The 19321-nt window shown below is 40.3% G+C and overlaps 1 protein-coding gene across 2 annotated transcripts in view; it reads left to right on the top strand.

The window, feature by feature from the left end:
• Positions 1 to 19321, top strand: part of LOC100497007 (dynein gamma chain, flagellar outer arm) — a 123151-nt gene that overhangs the window by 15844 nt on the left and 87986 nt on the right. For both annotated transcript variants that reach the window (XM_031902025.1, XM_031902024.1), the window contains exons 8-23: positions 70 to 272; positions 497 to 621; positions 2051 to 2177; positions 3768 to 3868; positions 4000 to 4162; positions 4241 to 4376; positions 5650 to 5787; positions 6207 to 6327; positions 7977 to 8069; positions 10825 to 11036; positions 11127 to 11211; positions 11951 to 12162; positions 14885 to 15002; positions 17384 to 17509; positions 18042 to 18183; positions 18871 to 19066. In XM_031902025.1, coding sequence (XP_031757885.1) covers positions 70 to 272; positions 497 to 621; positions 2051 to 2177; positions 3768 to 3868; positions 4000 to 4162; positions 4241 to 4376; positions 5650 to 5787; positions 6207 to 6327; positions 7977 to 8069; positions 10825 to 11036; positions 11127 to 11211; positions 11951 to 12162; positions 14885 to 15002; positions 17384 to 17509; positions 18042 to 18183; positions 18871 to 19066 — 2298 coding nt within the window. The remainder of the gene's footprint in view (positions 1 to 69; positions 273 to 496; positions 622 to 2050; positions 2178 to 3767; positions 3869 to 3999; positions 4163 to 4240; positions 4377 to 5649; positions 5788 to 6206; positions 6328 to 7976; positions 8070 to 10824; positions 11037 to 11126; positions 11212 to 11950; positions 12163 to 14884; positions 15003 to 17383; positions 17510 to 18041; positions 18184 to 18870; positions 19067 to 19321) is intronic.

Below are 19321 nucleotides of genomic sequence, written 5' to 3'. Positions count from 1 at the left end.
CATTGCTGTCTATTTAAATAAATGTATGTGCTGTTAGTTAAACCAAACTATTATTATTTTTTATTGCAGTATGCAAGCCTGCTTGACTGTAAAAAATTATTTTAAGGAAGAAATGTATAATTTGAGGGAGTGGCTGCAAGGAGCTCATGGAATGCAGCGATATTCCTCCTCCAGTTCTATTTCTACTCTGCCTGGAAAACATTCATCTTCACTCAGCATGAAAACTAATAAGGCCATGATTAAGAAACCACCATCTGTGACATCCAGTTATGGTATGTTTTGTCAAATCTCTGCCCCTGGCTCTATTGGAAAATCTCAAATCAAATTTGGAGATAAGTTTTTCTTTTTCAAATTCAATCTGGCCCATTTTTTAAAACATTTAAATCTTTATCTGATACAATGGATTTATTACATAGACATAGAATATAGTAGTGTTGTTAAGCAAACTGAACAGATACTGGAACACACACATTTATGGAGCTATACTGTTTTGTAGACCAGCAACATGAATACCAAAGTACTGGTGTGCATATAACAGATGATGACACTATAATGTACCATTTGGAATCTCTGTGTATAAGGCTTAAACAAATGTGTGACATCATGGACAAACTGCAAGAGGTGAGTAAATGCAATTTGCTAGCTTATGTTTGTAGTTTTTTTTTAATTGTTTCCAGTTATGCCATAGACAGCTACATTGATCAGAAATTCAAGGCAGAATATATATTTGACATATGCGCCATTGCCTTGAGATACAGTACAGGTATTCAAGTTTTTTTAATCAAACAAGTTTTCACATTAAAGGAACAGTAACACCAAAAAATGAAAGAGCTTTAAAGTAATAAAACTATAATGTACTGTTGCCCTGCACTGGTAAAACTGGTGTGTTTGCTACAGTAACACTACTATAATTTATATAATAAGCTGCTGTGTAGCCACGGGGGCAGCCATTCAAGCTGGAAAAAAGGAGAAAAGGCACAGGTTACATAGCAGATAACAGATAAGCTCTGTAGAAAACAATAGTGTTTTATCTGTTATCTGCCTGTGCCTTTTCTCCTTTGAATGGCTGCCTCCATGGCTACATAGCAGCTTATTTATATAAATTATAGTAGACTTTCTGAAGTAAACACACAACTTTTACCAGTGCAGGGCAGCAGCACATTATATTTTAGTTACTTTTATACACTTTCATTTTTTGGTGTTACTGTTCCTTTAATAAATAAGCAATATGTTAGAAGAACAAACTCTCAAACTGATAAATAAGCCCATTGAAATTTTACTTAGAAATTCTACTTAGAAAAGAAACCCTTTCTCCCTACATGCAACTTGCATTGGTAAGCAGCGCATCTCCCATGCTTCACTGCTCAAAACAGTTAAACACTTTCTGAGAAACTTTAATGAGAGAATTTATAAAAGTTTTTTCTGCAACTGGAATTGCTGTGCATAAAACATCTCATGTCATGGTTTATGAAGTGAAAACTCATGGACAAATTCAATAATAGGGGAAACATATTTTCCTAATTCAATTCCATTTTTATCCCCATATTCTTTAATTGAGTTTTAACATGATAAACAGTGAAATTGAATCTTGTCCATGAGTGTTCCTGGGAGCGCTGCTCTCTGCACCTTGCACTGGATTTTTAATCTGGCACAAGGTGCAAAGCACAGTAATACCCCAAATTAAAGCGCTGGTTAAATGAGATCTAAAGGGAACAATTTTGCTCTCCTTTGTGCTTTTAGCATTAACAATGTTGTAAATGACCCTTCTGCTGTATAGCATTGTAAGCTGTGTTTTGTTCCAAATGGTGTCCATTGCTTTATCTTGTCCTTAGTCTTCACTCTTTACTGCTACCTCATTTTTCTGTCTTTTCACAAGAATTTGCTGTCTGCTTTTGTTTAAATTGCGAGGTAAGGTATTGTTCTGTCACATAGATGTTATGTTTGTCTTTCAGCAGTTTGTCACACTATCAGTATCTTTTTTCCCCTGCACAGTTCCCTTTTTGCAATGGTCTTGTCTTCAAAAATGCATCCAAAATATACTTTTTTTTAGTTCAAAATATTATCTAGAGAGACAGAAGACTTGAGAAAACCTGCTCAGGAAGACATCATTGAAGATGATGAAAGTGAATCAGGAAGTGTGTGTGAGATGTCTGTTCATGGTGAACTAAAAGTTTCAGGTATGTATAGTTCCATAATTCTTCCCACATATTGGACCAGATTCAAGTGAGGGAATACAGGGATATGGGAGATAGCTCTCAGTACAAGTGAGGGAATACTGGGGTATGGGAGATAGCTCTCAGTACAAGTGAGGGAATACAGGGTTATGGGAGATAGCTCTTAGTACAAGTGAGGGAATACAGGGTTATGGGAGATAGCTCTCAGTACAAGTGAGGGAATACAGGGGTATGGGAGATAGCTCTCAGTACAAGTGAGGGAATACAGGGGTAGGGGAGATAGCTCTCAGTACAAGTGAGGGAATACAGGGGTAGGGGAGATAGCTCTCAGTACAAGTGAGGGAATACAGGGGTATGGGAGATAGCTCTCAGTACAAGTGAGGGAATACAGGGGTAGGGGAGATAGCTCTCAGTACAAGTGAGGGAATACAGGGGTAGGGGAGATAGCTCTCAGTACAAGTGAGGGAATACAGGGGTAGGGGAGATAGCTCTCAGTACAAGTGAGGGAATACAGGGGTATGGGAGATAGCTCTCAGTACAAGTGAGGGAATACAGGGTTATGGGAGATAGCTCTCAGTACAAGTGAGGGAATACAGGGTTATGGGAGATAGCTCTCAGTACAAGTGAGGGAATACAGGGTTATGGGAGATAGCTCTCAGTACAAGTGAGGGAATACAGGGTTATGGGAGATAGCTCTCAGTACAAGTGAGGGAATACAGGGGTAGGGGAGATAGCTCTCAGTACAAGTGAGGGAATACAGGGGTAGGGGGATAGCTCTCAGTACAAGTGAGGGAATACAGGGGTTATGGGAGATAGCTCTCAGTACAAGTGAGGGAATACAGGGTTATGGGAGATAGCTCTTAGTACAAGTTGATCCAGGGACTGGTCCGATTGCCATCTTGGAGTCAGGAAGGAATTTTTCCCCTCTGCGGCAAATTAGAGAGGCTTCAGATGGGTTTTTTTGCCTTCCTCTGGATCAACTAGTAGTTAGGCAGGTTATATATAGGCATTATGGTTGAACGTGATGGACGTATGTCTTTTTTCAACCCAACTTACTATGTTACTATGTAATTCAGTGCGTTATCTCATGGTTTATCACGTGAAAGACTAATGCAATGTCCCCTGATTCTGAAGACTTTTTTCACCTGTAGCAATAAACAGTTAAGGATATAGGGAAAATATTTGAAATCACCCAAGTAATTTCTGTGGTAATTGCTGTGCACTTCCTTGTCCTTCCTTGTGATTTTCTATTGGAAATACAGATGCTACACTGATAAGTGCGTGCACCAACACTTTCAATTGCCTTAATAGTAATGGTGGGGACTATTAATTGCTCCATATAGGATATGAAACTTTGTACAGTACGGTTTTCAGCAGTTGCTTCCCTTTCTAAGAATAAAGATTATGTTTGAGAGAAGCAGCCTGCTGCACCTTATCTTGTACAATACCTTATTGTTATGGTCAAGTTTCAATATTTATTTGAACTGTGTAGGAATAATATAGGCACTACTACATATCACTAATGTGTCTCTTCATGCAGAATTATGCAAAAAAAAGTAAGTACAATTCCATTTCTGTGCTTTGTGTCTTCAGATACCAAGCTTGAACAAACCCCTCAACAAGAACAAATTGTGAAACAAAATATAGGTTCTGCTGGAAAACTCCAGACTCTTATTGAAGAAGATGAAGCTCAGGTAACCATTTAGCTTTACTTAGTAAGGAAGGAGGGCATTTAGCCCTACCCCAAGATTTTCAGGTCAAAATTGCTCAATCTTGGATTTGTCATCTTAGGATCAATGCATATTTTACCTTATTTTTTATAAAGATTTTTACAGAAGATTCCTCTGCAGTAACAAGTCAACACATGAATGAACAGGACATTTTAATTTCTGACAATGACCTACCTAATGTGAAAGGCAGCGAACAATCAACACATTGGGAAAACAATACTGAAACGGTGCTTTCGAATGATGAAAAACGTATGCTAGGTAAGCCTAGCTAATGTGGTGCATGCAGTGTACTGCTCAATATCAACCATTTCATAATGGAATGTATTTGTGTTTTAGCTAATCTTTACAACTGGGATGATGATGAGGAAGAAGAGTCTACTTTGTCATCTATTCTGCTGGAAAAACTGGAGGAGATAATTGATATGCTTTCACAGTACATTGACACTGATGTGTTTTTGGACACTGAAAGAACGTGAGTCACCTACTCCCTTCTGTATACATTATGGCCCTCTTATTGTTACTACAACTCCTAGAAAAGCATTTAAAATGCCAAAAAATATTTTGTAGTTGCTTCTAAACAGTGTCGGAGTAGTATATAGAAGCAGTCTGAGATGTTCTTATGAGTGCTAAAAAATTATTTCAAACCAAAATTCTAAATTAAAAATTAAAAGGAGCTGCAAAATGCATATATTACAGGGATCCCCAACCTTTTTTTACTCGTGAGCCACATTCAAATGTAAAAAGACTTGGGGAGCAACACAAGCATAAAACATGTTCCTGGGGTGTCAAAGAAGGGCTGTTATTGGCTATTTGATAGCCCCTATATGGACTGGAAGCCTACATAAGGTTCTGTTTGGCAGTACATCTGGTTTGTATGCAACAAAAACTTACCTCCAAGAATTCAACTGCTTTGAGGCCACTGGGAGCAACATCCAAGGGGTTGGAGAGCAACATGTTGCTCACGAGCCACTGGTTGGGGACCACTGTTATATAAGATTGTATAGCATGGTTACAGTAAAAAAGTGTTTGACAAATAAGAAATGTCTCTAAAGAAAGTAGGTTTAAAGCAAAACTGTAGCTAAAGGGCCTGGCGATCTGCAAATGCGTTCCAATAAATAAATAAATAGTACGAAAAAGGTATGAGTATGTCGCTATTGAAGACCTCTTAAAAATACATTTAGAAAATGGTTTTGGAGAAAGTAGGCTTGTTTACCAGTACAGGTATGGGATCCCTTATCTGGAAACCCGTTTCTGAATTACGGAAAGGCGATCTCCCATGGACTCCATTATAAGCAAATAATATTCATTTTTAAAAATGATTTCCTTTTTCTCTGTAATAATAAAACAGTACCTTGTACTTGATCCCAACTAAGATATAATTAATCCTTATTGGAGGCAATACAAGCCTATAAAGTTTATTCATTATTTAAATGATTTTAAGCAGACTTAAGTTATGGAGATCCAAATTACGGAAAGATCCCTTATCCAGAAAACCCCAGGTCCCGAGAATTATGGATAATAGGTCCCATACCTGTACAGGTATACTCTGTTTGACAGGTTGATTATGGACAGTCTATGGGATGCTGCTAATATTTTTATTTTTATGGGTTCCCATTTAGGGTTTTGTTTTAATAAAAAAAAAGACTGGTTAAAAAAGCCTGGTAGTCATTTAGACTAAATGAATTCATTATGATGACATGGAAAGAGAATTATTGAAAACCATATACAATTTCCATTTTATTTAGAGATCAGAACCCATGTGAAGAGGGATACTGTGAATTCCTAGTGATGAATCAACAGACAGAGAAATATATCTCCGTGTACATTCAGGCTCTGTTTCTAAGGAAGATATCTACTGAAGAAGCTCTTGCCATTCTTGAAAGGTAAAATATTTTTATGGACCCAAAACAATTAATAAAAAGAAGCACCAAATGTTCATGTGCTACAAAGAGTCAAGCCACTAAGAGTGCATACGAGCTGCATACCAATGCTTATAAAAGATCATTGTCATCTTCAGAGAAAGTGTTGAAAAATGGTAGCAAATAGTTGAACTAAAGGTTCTGAGAATCATCATGCAGCTACAGCTTGACTACTGTTGTCTCACGTTGTTTTAATAAGTTAACAGTTAATTGTTCATGTGATACTAGTACAGTGTATGGTTGCTTCTCTGTTACATTAGTAGTTTCTTAAAGTATGGTTCAGTGCTGGCTCCCAGAGCCCAGTTATTACTTGTTGGTCTGTATATGGTAGATCTTTTGTTGATAGAGGTTGCTAATTGTAAAAACTGGTTTTGTATTGGCAGGTTTTCAATTGTAAGTCATCGGCCAGGCATACAGCATACTATTAATGAATGCTACATGGATGTCTTTGATTGGTTCTATGAAGAACTTAAGGAAACTCAACAAGGTTATGAAACTTTTAAGGTAAATATATAAGATCACATTTATCATTTCTAAGAGGCATGTAGAAAAGTTAAATACATGTTGTGTTTGTCATGCAACTGAGTCTCTCCTACCATAAAAGTGGTTACTAGCTTATAGGACCATTTTATTCATATTGATTTTGTTTATTTACATATTTCTAAATAACTTTATAATTTGTAGGGATATCCCTTCAAAATGCAGTATTTTAGGAAAGGGGGACAAGTATTAAAATTATTAACTAATATGCTCAACCACTCAGCCAATCAAACACACTCTCTGGTTTTGCCCTTAAATGAGTAAGCTACATTGATCATTCTGGAAAGTTAGTTATCTATGTGGTTCTAGGCAATAGCAGCAGGTCAAATACCTACCCTTCATTTCATTTTTTTAAATCAGAAACACTGCTTTTATTTAGTACAGAGAGCATAAGTGCAAGCAGTCTGAGAGCAGGAAGTAAGCATGGGGTGTGGTGAGATGGGGGGGGGGGGGGGGTGACACAGTAATATAGGGCTCATTTACATCTGTAGACACAGTGAGTGCAATTCTGAGCATAGTCACCATCTTTTTTCCCCCACAATGCAAAGTTTTTTTCCCACAATGCAAGCGTCATTGCAACCATAAGCAGGTGTTGCACCTGGTACATTTGCATCAGATTCACCAGAATGAATGTAAGTGTGTATGTGCCTTGTTGCAAATGTTTTAGAAATCTGCCTTGCTTCATTTTTGGTGTTTGGCATGCAAGTGACGTCTGCACTCAGTTCTTTAGACACAAGTGTGCTGCGCCTATTGATGCAGAGTGCAAAGGAAACCCTGGAGCCAGAGGCAGGCCACGTAGGCCCTAGGCGACCCGGCCGGCCACCTAGCCCCCATCTCTGCCCCCAACCTCCCACACATGCACACACGTGCACACAAGCAGGGACACCGGTAGTGGAGGGAGCTCTATGTGAAAGGTGCGCCGATGCTGTGCATGGAGAGTGCACCGGGAAATGAAGTGTCAGGGTAAAAGGGTTGGGGTGGCAACAGAGGTACTTGCCTAGTGCCCTTTCACTTTTGCGCCCTAGGCAGGTGTCTCTTCTGCCTACCCCTAGTTCCGGCCCTGCTTGGAGCTATCAGGGATTTCCTGTGTCAATAGGTGCAGCCAGGGGCAGGCCAAGCCGACCGGGCGCCCTAGGCAACCGGGTCGGCCACCTCGCCCCTGCACCTTCCGCCCCCCCCCTCGCGTTTCAGCGCACATGCACAGTTCCGGGGGAGGGGGGGCGGTGGCTACGCGATAGTTCATTGCCCCCACCGTGTATTGACAAATGGCAGGGGCAATGAAAAAGGAGCTAGGGGTAGGCAGGAGAGGTTCCTGCCTGGCGCCCCCCCAGTGTTTGCGCCCTAGGCAGCTGCCTCTTCTGCCTACCCCTAGTTCCGGCCCTGGGTGCAGCAGTTCCCGGAACAGAAAGCAGGAATGACTGAGCGGCACCAAGCACAACTATACAGATTTTGATGCAAGTGCCTTTAATGAAAGTGGTTTTATGTGCAACTCTCTGTGGAGAAAAAAGCAAGCTGCCCACTGCATCTGTGGATGTAAATGAGCCCTTAATTTTTAGATCTTGTTTTGTGGAAGGTAACAACGATGGCTCATTTTTAACTCTGGGATTTTTTAGGATGACCCTGTTGTTTCAAGGAATATGCCTCCTGTTGTGGGTGCAATAAGCTGGTCACGAAAGTTGCTGTCGAAGATTGAAAACTCAATGAAGGTGGGTTTGTGCAATGGCTATGTAACATGGAGTGTACACTGCATTTGTAACAGCATCTGTATTGGCTTTTCCAGTTTAAAAAGAGGGCTAATAATAAGTGCAAGTTATAAAATAAAAACTATAATTTTGCCCAGCATTTGACCCGTAATTCCAGCATAATAGTGGATGATCACTAATTGGGTGTACTGCAACTAAGTGGGGTGCACAAGATTTATTAGCACCTCTGTCCTCTCTGGTAGAGCCCTTTTTCTTTTTCCCTTGACAAAGGGCCGTATATGGCCCTGAAGTGTGCAATAAGGGCATTTTAAAAAAAGTGCGGTGCCGTTCAAAATCTATTTCCTATTGAGCCATTCCTATTGAGCCATTTTTCTTAGTCTTAGGGGCTGATTTACTAAGACACGAATTTGAATCCGAATTGGAAAAATTCCGATGGGAAAACTAACATTTTGCGACTTTTTCGTATTTTTTGCGATTTTTTCGTAGCCGTTACGACTTTTCGTAAATTGTCGCGACTTTTTCATAACCATTACGATTTGCGCAAAAAGTCGGGACTTTTTCGTAACCGTTACGATTTGCTTGTATGTTGTCGCGACTTTTTCGTATTGAGCGCTCGTAAGCGGTGGGCGAAACTTTCAGACTTAGCATGATTTTGGAAGCCTCCCATAGGACTCAATGACACCCTGCAGCTCCAACCTGGCCCAAGAAAAGTCACAATACTGAAGCTTGAATGAATCCGAAACTTTCGTACTCGGCGCAAAAGCTGCGAAAAAGTCACGACAATTCGCGCAAGTCGTAACGCTACGAAAAAGTCGCGACATTTTGCGAAACATTCGGAATGGCTACGAAAAAGTCGCGACAATTTTCCGAAAAATCGCAAAATACCGATCATTACGAAAAAAACGCAATCGGATGCATTCGGCCCGTTCGTGGGTTAGTAAATGTGCCCCAAAGTGTTTGAATAGTGCCGTTTTCATTACCAATGCAGATGCTGTAGAATGTTTTAGTTTGTGATTGATTAGGTGCTAGTACAAACGGTGGCCTGGAAATTAATTACAGGGTTTTTTTTAACAATAAATCCAATCATGCTTAACAGATGAAAAGCTATGTGTAATATATTTACACAATGTGTATGCTAATACCAAGAGGATTATTTATCAATGTTCCTAGTGTTTTTTCCGCATTTTGAGGTTTTTTTGCACTAAAAGTCATGAATTCTAAAAAATTAATTAAACAAAAAAATGCAAAAAAAAAAAAAAGCCTGTGTGGCCATGTAGAAGTCAATAGGAGCTGTCCTAGACAAAATAAATTTTAAGTTTATTTGAATTAGAAAAAAATGTAAATCTGAATTTTGATAAGCCACATTACATTCAAAACATTCATTTAAAGAAATATAATTTAGAACAGGGCTGTCCAACTGGCGGCCCGCGGGCCACATGCGGCCCACGACCCCCCTCTGTGTGGCCCCCCACCTGTCTAGCTGCTTTGATGGCTTACCTTTGTGTATTACCTTTAAATGGTATCAGTACTGTGATTAATTGCCCCCCTGCATTGCTCACACCTCAGATTCAGGCTGTAATCCCCCTGTATTGTTTAATCATGTAATCCCCTGTACTGTTCACACCTTTTAATGCCTTCATTGTTTTCCCCCTGCAGTGTTCACACCTCAGGCTCAGGCTGTAATCACCCACATTGTTCCCCTGTTCACACCTCAGACATTCCCTCTGACACATTGTGTTACTGTATGCTGCCTGTGTGTGCAATAGGGGAGGCATAGTATGGCACACATAGGCAGGGGTGGGCAGGAATAGTATGGCACACATAGGCAGGGGTGGGCAGGAATAGTATGGCACACATAGGCAGGGGTGGGCAGGAATAGTATGGCACACATAGGCAGGGGTGGGCAGGAATAGTATGGCACACATAGGCAGGGGTGGGCAGGAATAGTATGGCACACATAGGCAGGGGTGGGCAGGAATAGTATGGCACACATAGGCAGGGGAGGGCAAGCATAGTATGGCACACATAGGAAGGGAAGGGCAAGCATAGTATGGCACACATAGGCAGGGGAGGGCAAGCATAGTATGGCACACATAGGCAGGGCAGGCAGAGTATGGCACACACAGGAGGGGTAGGGCAAGCAGTACTCTGCCTGCTCTATGCCTCCCCTATGCTGTCTATGTGTGCCATACTCTGCCTTCCCTATGCTGCCTGTGTGCCATACTCTGCATTTCCTATGCTGCCTGTGTGTGCCATACTCTGCCTGCCCTATGCTGCCTCTGTGTGCCATACTCTCCCTGCCCTATGCTGCCTGTGGAAGGTGAACCTGGCAGGGGTTTGTTCCTGGAGTTTGGCATTTGGAAATAGTCATTATATGGTCCCCAAGGGGTGTAATTATATTCTGGGGGGTTGCTGTGCTATCCACAGAAGAGGAGGAGGCATATCGATTTAAGTGTATGACATAATATAATTCTTTCATAAATAAATGAAGGGTGATATCCCTTCAGTGAGCACCAACCATTGGGTTTTTGCTGTGTTGCCACCATTAATGTGGGTATGGTCTTAAAAGCTCTTGTGATAGCATGGGTGTAGTTTGAAGTGGGTGTAGTTTAAAAAAGGGGAGTGGTCAAAACTGGCTTCCATTATCGGCCCTCCACCATGTAGGCAAGAAAAATTCCGGCCTACGGTACCACAGAAGTTGGACAGCACTGATTTAGAATAAATATTTTTTTGTGATGCTCTCATATTTTCAATACAGGTTTTCAGAAATGTAAGAATTATAAACAAGTGCATCACTTATTCAGAAACAGTTAAATTATATAACCGCATAGCCTCTGCGCTGGTGGCCTATGAAGAGTTATGGTACCAGAAATGGAAAGCACAGGTAGACAAAGGTCTGAGCAGTCTCAGCTGCCCTTTGCTCATTCGTGACCCCATTACACACCAGTTGCTGGTTAATACAGACATGAGGTAAGAAAATTCATTTAATTCTTAAGCTTTTGCCAGTCTTTAATTACTTTTGTCATGTCTTTAACTACATTTTATATACATTTATTTAAGGATAATTCATTTAATTGAGGAGACTAAATGGATGTTGCGATTCGGTATCCCTGTTCCAGATGCGGCCCTGGTAGCTTTTCAGCAGGTAAATTTAGTATTTATATTCCATGATTAATGTCTCACACTCCCTGGTATATTGTTTTAAGTAGAGAAGAATTACTTTGTAATCATTAACAAAATGTTGATTAAAGTATTGTTCTGTGTTACAGCTAGAGTTATCATCTAGCCGGTAAAATACCAGCAAGGCTGGGGTTACATATTTACCAGCAATGTACTTGCCTGTAAATTTATAATATCTAGTCAAGTCAACCCCAGCCCACCTCTCATCCTCCACCAGCCCACCTCTCATCCTCCACCAGCCCACCCCTTTTCCCCCTACATAAGTACTTACCTAATCCACTTAATTCCATGCCCCAGTATGCAGCTCAGTTCCCTTTAACTACCCTGTGATGACAATGCTCCTCCCATTTATGTCACAACCTGCCCGTCCCTTTGTAAACCCCCCTCCTGCCTTGCCACTGTACTTTCTAGAAAAAGGTGGCAACCTTAGTTACAGCATAGCTTATTAAAAACAGTATTTTCATGATAAATACCTTTTTTTCATTTGGATGTTTTCAAGCAGTCATGAATATATGGTTAGTTTGATAAACGTTAGTTGCAGATTTGTTAATTGAAGAGCACTATATATTCCTGTGAATCCTGTCAGTTTTTAAAAGTTTTGTGTAAAGGGCAGTATTGTGTACTATGCGTGATTTTTCACATAACTATGTTATTATATTATTTAACAAAAATCGATATAAATACTGCTATATTTCTGTTTGAAGTCTGAAAAATTTAAGATGTACAAGAGCGACTTGCAGGATGTGGTGCAAGAATATGCAAAGATTCAGAAGAAGATTCCTCAGAATTTGGCAAAGTTATTCACCTGCCATCTAGAAAGAGTCAACAATCAGTTCCAACCTGGCTTGTCTACAGTGTCATGGAGATGCGTCAACATAGAAGGCCTTCTTCATCAAACTAACGCTGCTGTCAAAAGGTTTGAGTCTAAGCAATTGTCAGGACATACAGTGGTGTGAAAAACTATTTGCCCCCTTCCTGATTTCTTATTCTTTTGCATGTTTGTCACACTTAAATGTTTCTGCTCATCAAAAACCGTTAACTATTAGTCAAAGATAACATAATTGAACACAAAATGCAGTTTTTAAATGAAGGTTTACGTTATTAAGGGAGAAAAAAAACTCCAAATCTACATGGCCCTGTGTGAAAAAGTGATTGCCCCCCTTGTTAAAAAAATAACTTAACTTAACTTAACTTGTGGTTTATCAATTTCAATATCAATTTCTGTAGTCACCCCCAGGCCTGATTACTGCCACACCTGTTTCAATCAAGAAATCACTTAAATAGGAGCTACCTGACACAGAGAAGTAGCCCAAAAGCACCTCAAAAGCTAGACATCATGCCAAGATCCAAAGAAATTCAGGAACAAATGAGAACAAAAGTAATTGAGATCTATCAGTCTGGTAAAGGTTATAAAGCCATTTCTAAAGCTTTGGGACTCCAGCAAACCACAGTGAGAGCCATTATCCACAAATGGCAAAAACATGGAACAGTGGTGAACCTTCCCAGGAGTGGCCGGCCGACCAAAATTACCCCAAGAGCGCAGAGACAACTCATCCGAGAGGCCACAAAAGACCCCAGGACAACATCTAAAGAACTGCAGGCCTCACTTGCCTCAATTAAGGTCAGTGTTCACGACTCCACCATAAGAAAGAGACTGGGCAAAAACGGCCTGCATGGCAGATTTCCAAGGCGCAAACCACTTTTAAGCAAAAAGAACATGACTAGGGGCATGACCCATTGTTCCCTCCTTCTTCCCACTGTACCAAATAACCACGCGTGACATCACCTTCCATTGGATGATATGGCCACAGCTTTTATTGTACATCGGTCATGTAGCTAAACTTTATTGTTTACATAGCAGAGAAAATTGTGGTTAGTAACATTGTACAACTTTGTAACGATTGACAATAACAATTGACAACAATTTGTAACAATCTGTATCCCTTGGTAAGGCCCTCTGCCAGTCTGCCCTTCCAGATGCCAGCAATGCTCACTAGCCGCTTGCCCCTAGCTCAGTGAGCATGCATAGCGTTGTAATATCCACACCATAGTTGCTAAACCAAAAAACAATCCACAAGGGACCAAGCCCTGGGGAAATTAAGTGAACGTAATTCAACCTCACCGTGGGTACCCACCTTAGGGGTTGCCCCAACGGTCCAGTATTGTCCAAACCAACATGCCCGGCAGACTGGCAAGGGACCCGCCAGAGCTGTGACTAGTATGCTGCCCTGAGTAACCCATCTGGTCTACCTACTCGGCTCCATTCAAGTGTTCTCCTCGACCCTATTCCCGCCTCTGCGCTTACCTAATTCCCTTTCCCTCTAGCTTTGGCCATGGGGAGGGTGGGTGGGGATTATTGGCGCTACTGCCTCCTTCGCCTGCTGTCTTCCCACGCGACTGCCTGCGCCTGCGTCTGCACCCCCCTTTTAACCCTTTGCTGACCCAGTCTAGCTGACCAATCGCCGCTCACGTAGCCTGCCCCGTCATGTGGGCCCTCCCCCCTACGCTGCGCCCGGTGTCCGTGCCCTTCTTTATGGCTCGTCTCAATTTTGCTAAAAAACATCTCAATGATTGCCAAGACTTTTGGGAAAATACCTTGTGGACCGACGAGACAAAAGTTAAACTTTTTGGAAGGTGCGTGTCCCGTTACATCTGGCGTAAAAGTAACACAGCATTTCAGAAAAAGAACATCATACCAACAGTAAAATATGGTGGTGGTAGTGTGATGGTCTGGGGTTGTTTTGCTGCTTCAGGACCTGGAAGGCTTGCTGTGATAGATGGAACCATGAATTCTACTGTCTACCAAAAAATCCTGAAGGAGAATGTCCGGCCATCTGTTCGTCAACTCAAGCTGAAGCGATCTTGGGTGCTGCAGCAGGACAATGACCCAAAACACAACAGCAAATCCACCTCTGAATGGCTGAAGAAAAACAAAATGAAGACTTTGGAGTGGCCTAGTCAAAGTCCTGACCTGAATCCTATTGAGATGTTGTGGCATGACCATAAAAAGGCGGTTCATGCTAGAAAACCCTCAAATAAAGCTGAATTACAACAATTCTGCAAAGATGAGTGGGCCAAAATTCCTCCAGAGCACTGTAAAAGACTTGTTGCAAGTTATCGCAAACGCTTGATTGCAGTTATTGCTGCTAAGGGTGGCCCAACCAGTTATTAGGTTCAGGGGGCAATTACTTTTTCACACAGGGCCATGTAGGTTTGGATTTTTTTCTCCCTAAATAATAAAAACCCTCATTTAAAAACTGCATTTTGTGTTTACTTGTGTTATCTTTGACTAATAGTTAAATGTGTTTGATGATCAGAAACATTTTGTGTGACAAACATGCAAAAGAATAGGAAATCAGGAAGGGGGCAAATAGTTTTTCACACCACTGTACAGTGCTATATGCTAAAGCATAATTGGGAAGGAAATGCAAAAGCCTGAGGCCAAAGTGGTTGTTTCAATTATCATTAACCAACTATATACATATGACTTTGTGAAAGTAGCCTAGTATGTATGTATGCAAAAAACATTTGGACAGTAAAATATACTGTAATTCAATGCCACAATTGAAATGACAAAATATTGATTCAGGGTTAAACATTTCTCTGCGTAAAACATCAATGATTTGTTCTTTATGTAGGTTACAGGCCATTGTTGAAAGAGTAACTTCAATTAAAGAGAAGGTGATTGAGAAAACCCTGGAAGACATACAACATTTTGATCTACTTTGTGTGGAAGATATGACTAAGGCTCCAATGGTACAATCATTTTTCTATATGTGCTAGTTTATTATGAGCATATTTTCCATAACCAGTTAAAGCAATGATCAGTTATAAATAATGCAGTGGCAGTAGAGGGGAATCAAAAACTGGCAACATAACACAAATGTTAAATAAATACATTGCAAATTAATGAAATAGAAGGGTGTATCCATAACTTCTGTCCCACAAGTACATTTTTCACCGCGCAACGAATCTTCATTGTTGTGGGCGACTAATCTCCCCGCAATGCCATCCCACTAGCTAGAATGTAAATCACCGGTGGGATGGCATAAGCAGCGCCGCGATTTGTCAAAGTTGCCTTGAGAGGAAACTTTGGCCGACTTCGGGAAATAATGGCGCTGCGTATGCCATCCCATCGGCGATTTACATTCTAGCTGGTGGGATGGCATTGCGGGATTAGTCGCCCGCGACAACGAAGATTTGTTGCGCAGTGACTAATCTCCCCGTGTGTCACTGCTAAATGAACTTCTAAAGCTTATTCAAGAGATAAGATAAGGTAACTTTGAACCATACATGCACAGCAAATGCTTATCCAGCTGGATGTAACTTCTTAAGGTGGCCATACACGCACCGATAATATCGTACGAAACCTCATTTCGTACGATATTCGGTGCGTGTATGGTATGTCGGCGAGTCGACCGATATCGCAGGAAGCTGCTGATATCGGCCGACTTGCCGATCGGACCAGTTGGAAAATTTTGATCAAAATCTCCCTTCAGTGCTGAATCGGCAGAAGGAGGTAGAAATCCTATTGTTACTACCTCCTTACCTGCCGATTCAGCCCTGAATGGTGTGTGGCACATCTGACGATGTTTTGTGCGACCGATGGTCGCACGAAACATCGTCAGATCGCCACGTTTATGGGCAGCTTTAGAAATCTCAAACCAGTTTGTTTAGCATGAGTCTTTATGTACTCAAGTGCATTTCCTTTCTATTGGTGTTATTCCCAGGCATACTAGAATATTGTTTAGGGTAGGGTTCCCCAACCTTTTTTACCCTGCGAGCAGCACTTAAATATAAAAAGGTTGTGGAGCAACACAGGCATGAAAAAAGTTCTTACGGGGTGACCCAAAATGGCTGTGATTGGTTATTGAGTAGCCCGATGTAGATTGGCAGAATACAGAAGGCTCTGTTTGAAAGTACAAATGGTCTTTATGCATCCAAAATGTGAATCCAAGTTGGTAATTCTAAAAATTCTAACATCAACACCTGCTTTGAGGCCACTGGGAGCAACATCCAAAGGGTTGGTGAGCAACATGTTGCTCCTGAGCCACTGGTTAGGGATCACTGGTTTAGGGGCTAGTCCATTGATGTGTTAGCTTAACACAATTTCCAATAGCTCTCAGGCGCTATATGCATCATGCAGAATAATACAATTGCATTGCTAAAAGATTCAGTTATGCGTAGAACTTAATTTCTGTAGGATATTAAACCTTTGACCTTTAATTGATATAAATTTTTAGATCTTGCACAATGGTCTGGAAAATCTTTAAACATAATGAAGTACGATAATACCATCCTGGAAATACCCTTATAAATAGAAATATTTCTAGTCCTGGCTCGAGTGTATTTGTTTTATTTCTAAAGCACCTTGTATACAGCACAGGTCTTATCTGACCAAAATATGTTTTAAAGTTAATTAAATATATAGTTGCTATTAAAAGCGGTATCTATTTGACTGTTTACATTCTCTTCACTTCTCCTGAACCAGTGTTGCAAGCCAGCTAATTGGATGACTCCTGTTACATGATTTAAAACGATCAATTACAGCAAAAAATGCAGTGTTAGGGTAATATATGATGTTTTGAAACTGTGGACAAAAAAGCATCCAAAATGTTGTCATTGCAGTGGGTAAGTTAGTTAAAGGAGAAGGAAAGGCCTTTAAGTGACTTTAATCGCTTACCTTTTACCCCAGGCTGGTGCCCCTGTTAGGAGAAAAACGCACCGGCCCGGGGTAGCTGTGAGCGTCTTCTCTCCCTGGTTTGCACGCTTGCGCATGCGCAGTAGAGTGAAAAAGCCAAACTGTAACAAAAAAGTCAGCTTTTCACTCTAATGCACATGCGCAGGCCCAGGGATTTTGCCAGCAGAACGAACAAGGTAGAAGGAAGCGCTTGCTACAGGTACCCTGGGCTGGTGTGGTTTTCTCCTAACAGGGACACCAGCCCAGGGTATCAGGTAAGTGATTAAAGTCACTTGGGGGTGTCTAACATTTTGGCACCCCCAAGTGACTTAGCCTTTCCTTCTCCTTTAAAGTGTATATTTTTCCTCCTATACCTTGGAGGATAAGGGAGTTATATAGTAGAATGGGAAATGCTTAGTTAGATATGCCTAAAATGTCCATTTTCTTTCATTTCTAGAGCCCTGAAGAATTTGTACAACAGATGGAGCAGTGTTTAATGAAAAAGAAAACTATATTAAAAGTTATGGTTTCTACTATTAAATGTGCATTTGAAGATGTCATTAGAGAACTTAGTGATCTTCAGGTAAAGCATTATATGATGGTTACATAGTTAATGGTTGAAAAATGTCTAGTAACCCTCCATTGTAATCCCACCAGCATCACCACACAAGCAAAGGAAAGCTGGACAACTTTGTGAGTAGGCACTTGCAGGAAATAACCACAGTCAGGCCTAATATTAATTGGCAGAAAGCACGAAAAGCACGGACATGTTTCCTGAATATACTGCAGTTACTTCACTCTGGCCTGGCCATTGGGTATGTCCTGTGAGTGCCTACCTAATTTGGTACACTATTATAAGGAAGACTTTATTTATTGGTTTCTCAGTAGCTCACTATACAGAAGACAAGAATGGCTAAATATTACAATTTTAATCCAGGAATGTACCAGCATCTGCCTATTAGGTCCCCTAATACCTTCTGCTTCATTAAACTATTTTTATTTATATTATCTTATCAAGGTCCAACAATGTTATTTGCATTGCTGTGTTTAAACCTGTGAAACGATTGTCCCAGTTAATAATCAAAAATCATTTCCACTCATTTTCTGTTTTCAAGGAGTCCAAGGAACCCATGCAAGAAAAGAAAGCAAATGTCACTCCTAATAATCGCTTTAAGAAGCCAACAAATAAACAGCGCTCCATACCCTCATCCTCAGACAAATGTGACTATGCTGAAGGAATTAACAGTCAGGTTTTGGGTATGCTTTAAACTATGACTTTTACAACACCTGTCTATTGGAAATCCTTCCATTACTAAGATACAGGGCTTGGGTTTTCAGAAGAATTCCCTGAACTGGGACACTGTACATTGCTAAAGCACACCTATAATTCAAAGCTAGCGATGGAATATATCAGTAAGACAGATGCACACATTAAACAGTTTCCGAGTTAGTTGTTTAAAGGCACCAATCTGTCCAAGTATGGTTAACTCAAAAATGTTTGTGTGAGGTACCTCTATTATATAAAAAAAAGCTTGAATTGTCCGATATATAAAGTCCTTAACAATATGTGCTATACCAGTACTAAATAGTGGGAAAAAGAGAGAGAAGAAAATACAGTACATCTTAACCAATCCCTAATTCTCCATCATAAACATTTTGAGACAACTAGATCATATGCATTATTCTGAAGGCCACGTGATAGCTGTTGACATGGTATTATGTTTGATTCTGATTTGTTTTTAAATTGCTACTAAAATATACATGCCAGACATTGTATACATAGGTGTATCTGTTTATATAAAAGGCATATATAAAATAACACACACACACACACACATATATATATATATATATACTAATGTGCTATGCAATTTCCTCTTTATTAACACTTTGTTCAAAAATTGAGTCAGTTCACTGAAATAACTGTTTTCTTCCAATTATTAGAAACACTATGTTATCAGACCTGCCAGGCTATATATACCTGTGTCTGCCGCACACTAATACGCTTGGCCCAGCTTGTGGGAAGCGATTCTGAAAAAATGTCCAGGGATTTACAAAATATGCTGAAGAAAGTGACAAAAGACAATACAACTGCATTAGGATACCCACTGACAATACATAATCAGGGACAAAAAATAAGGTAAAACATTACAGATGAGGACTGCTATTAAATAATGTATTTTTGTTGGAGTTGATAGCACTTGCTAGTATAGCATGTTTGCAGAGAAAAGATGCTGTAAGATTTTTTTGGTGTAAAATATCATATTCAGTACTATATAGCCTTCAATAACAAATGAAAGTATATATTTGTGATGTTTTATTCAGAAATCACCCAAATATGGCATTACATTTTGCTATTGATTGCTTTTAATCAGACAGTTTTTATTTTATTTAG

The sequence above is a fragment of the Xenopus tropicalis genome, chromosome 5, assembly GCF_000004195.4.
Source record: "Xenopus tropicalis strain Nigerian chromosome 5, UCB_Xtro_10.0, whole genome shotgun sequence".
In the NCBI taxonomy this organism is placed as follows: Eukaryota; Metazoa; Chordata; class Amphibia; order Anura; family Pipidae; genus Xenopus; species Xenopus tropicalis.
This window is presented reverse-complemented; position numbering and strand designations above follow the sequence as displayed.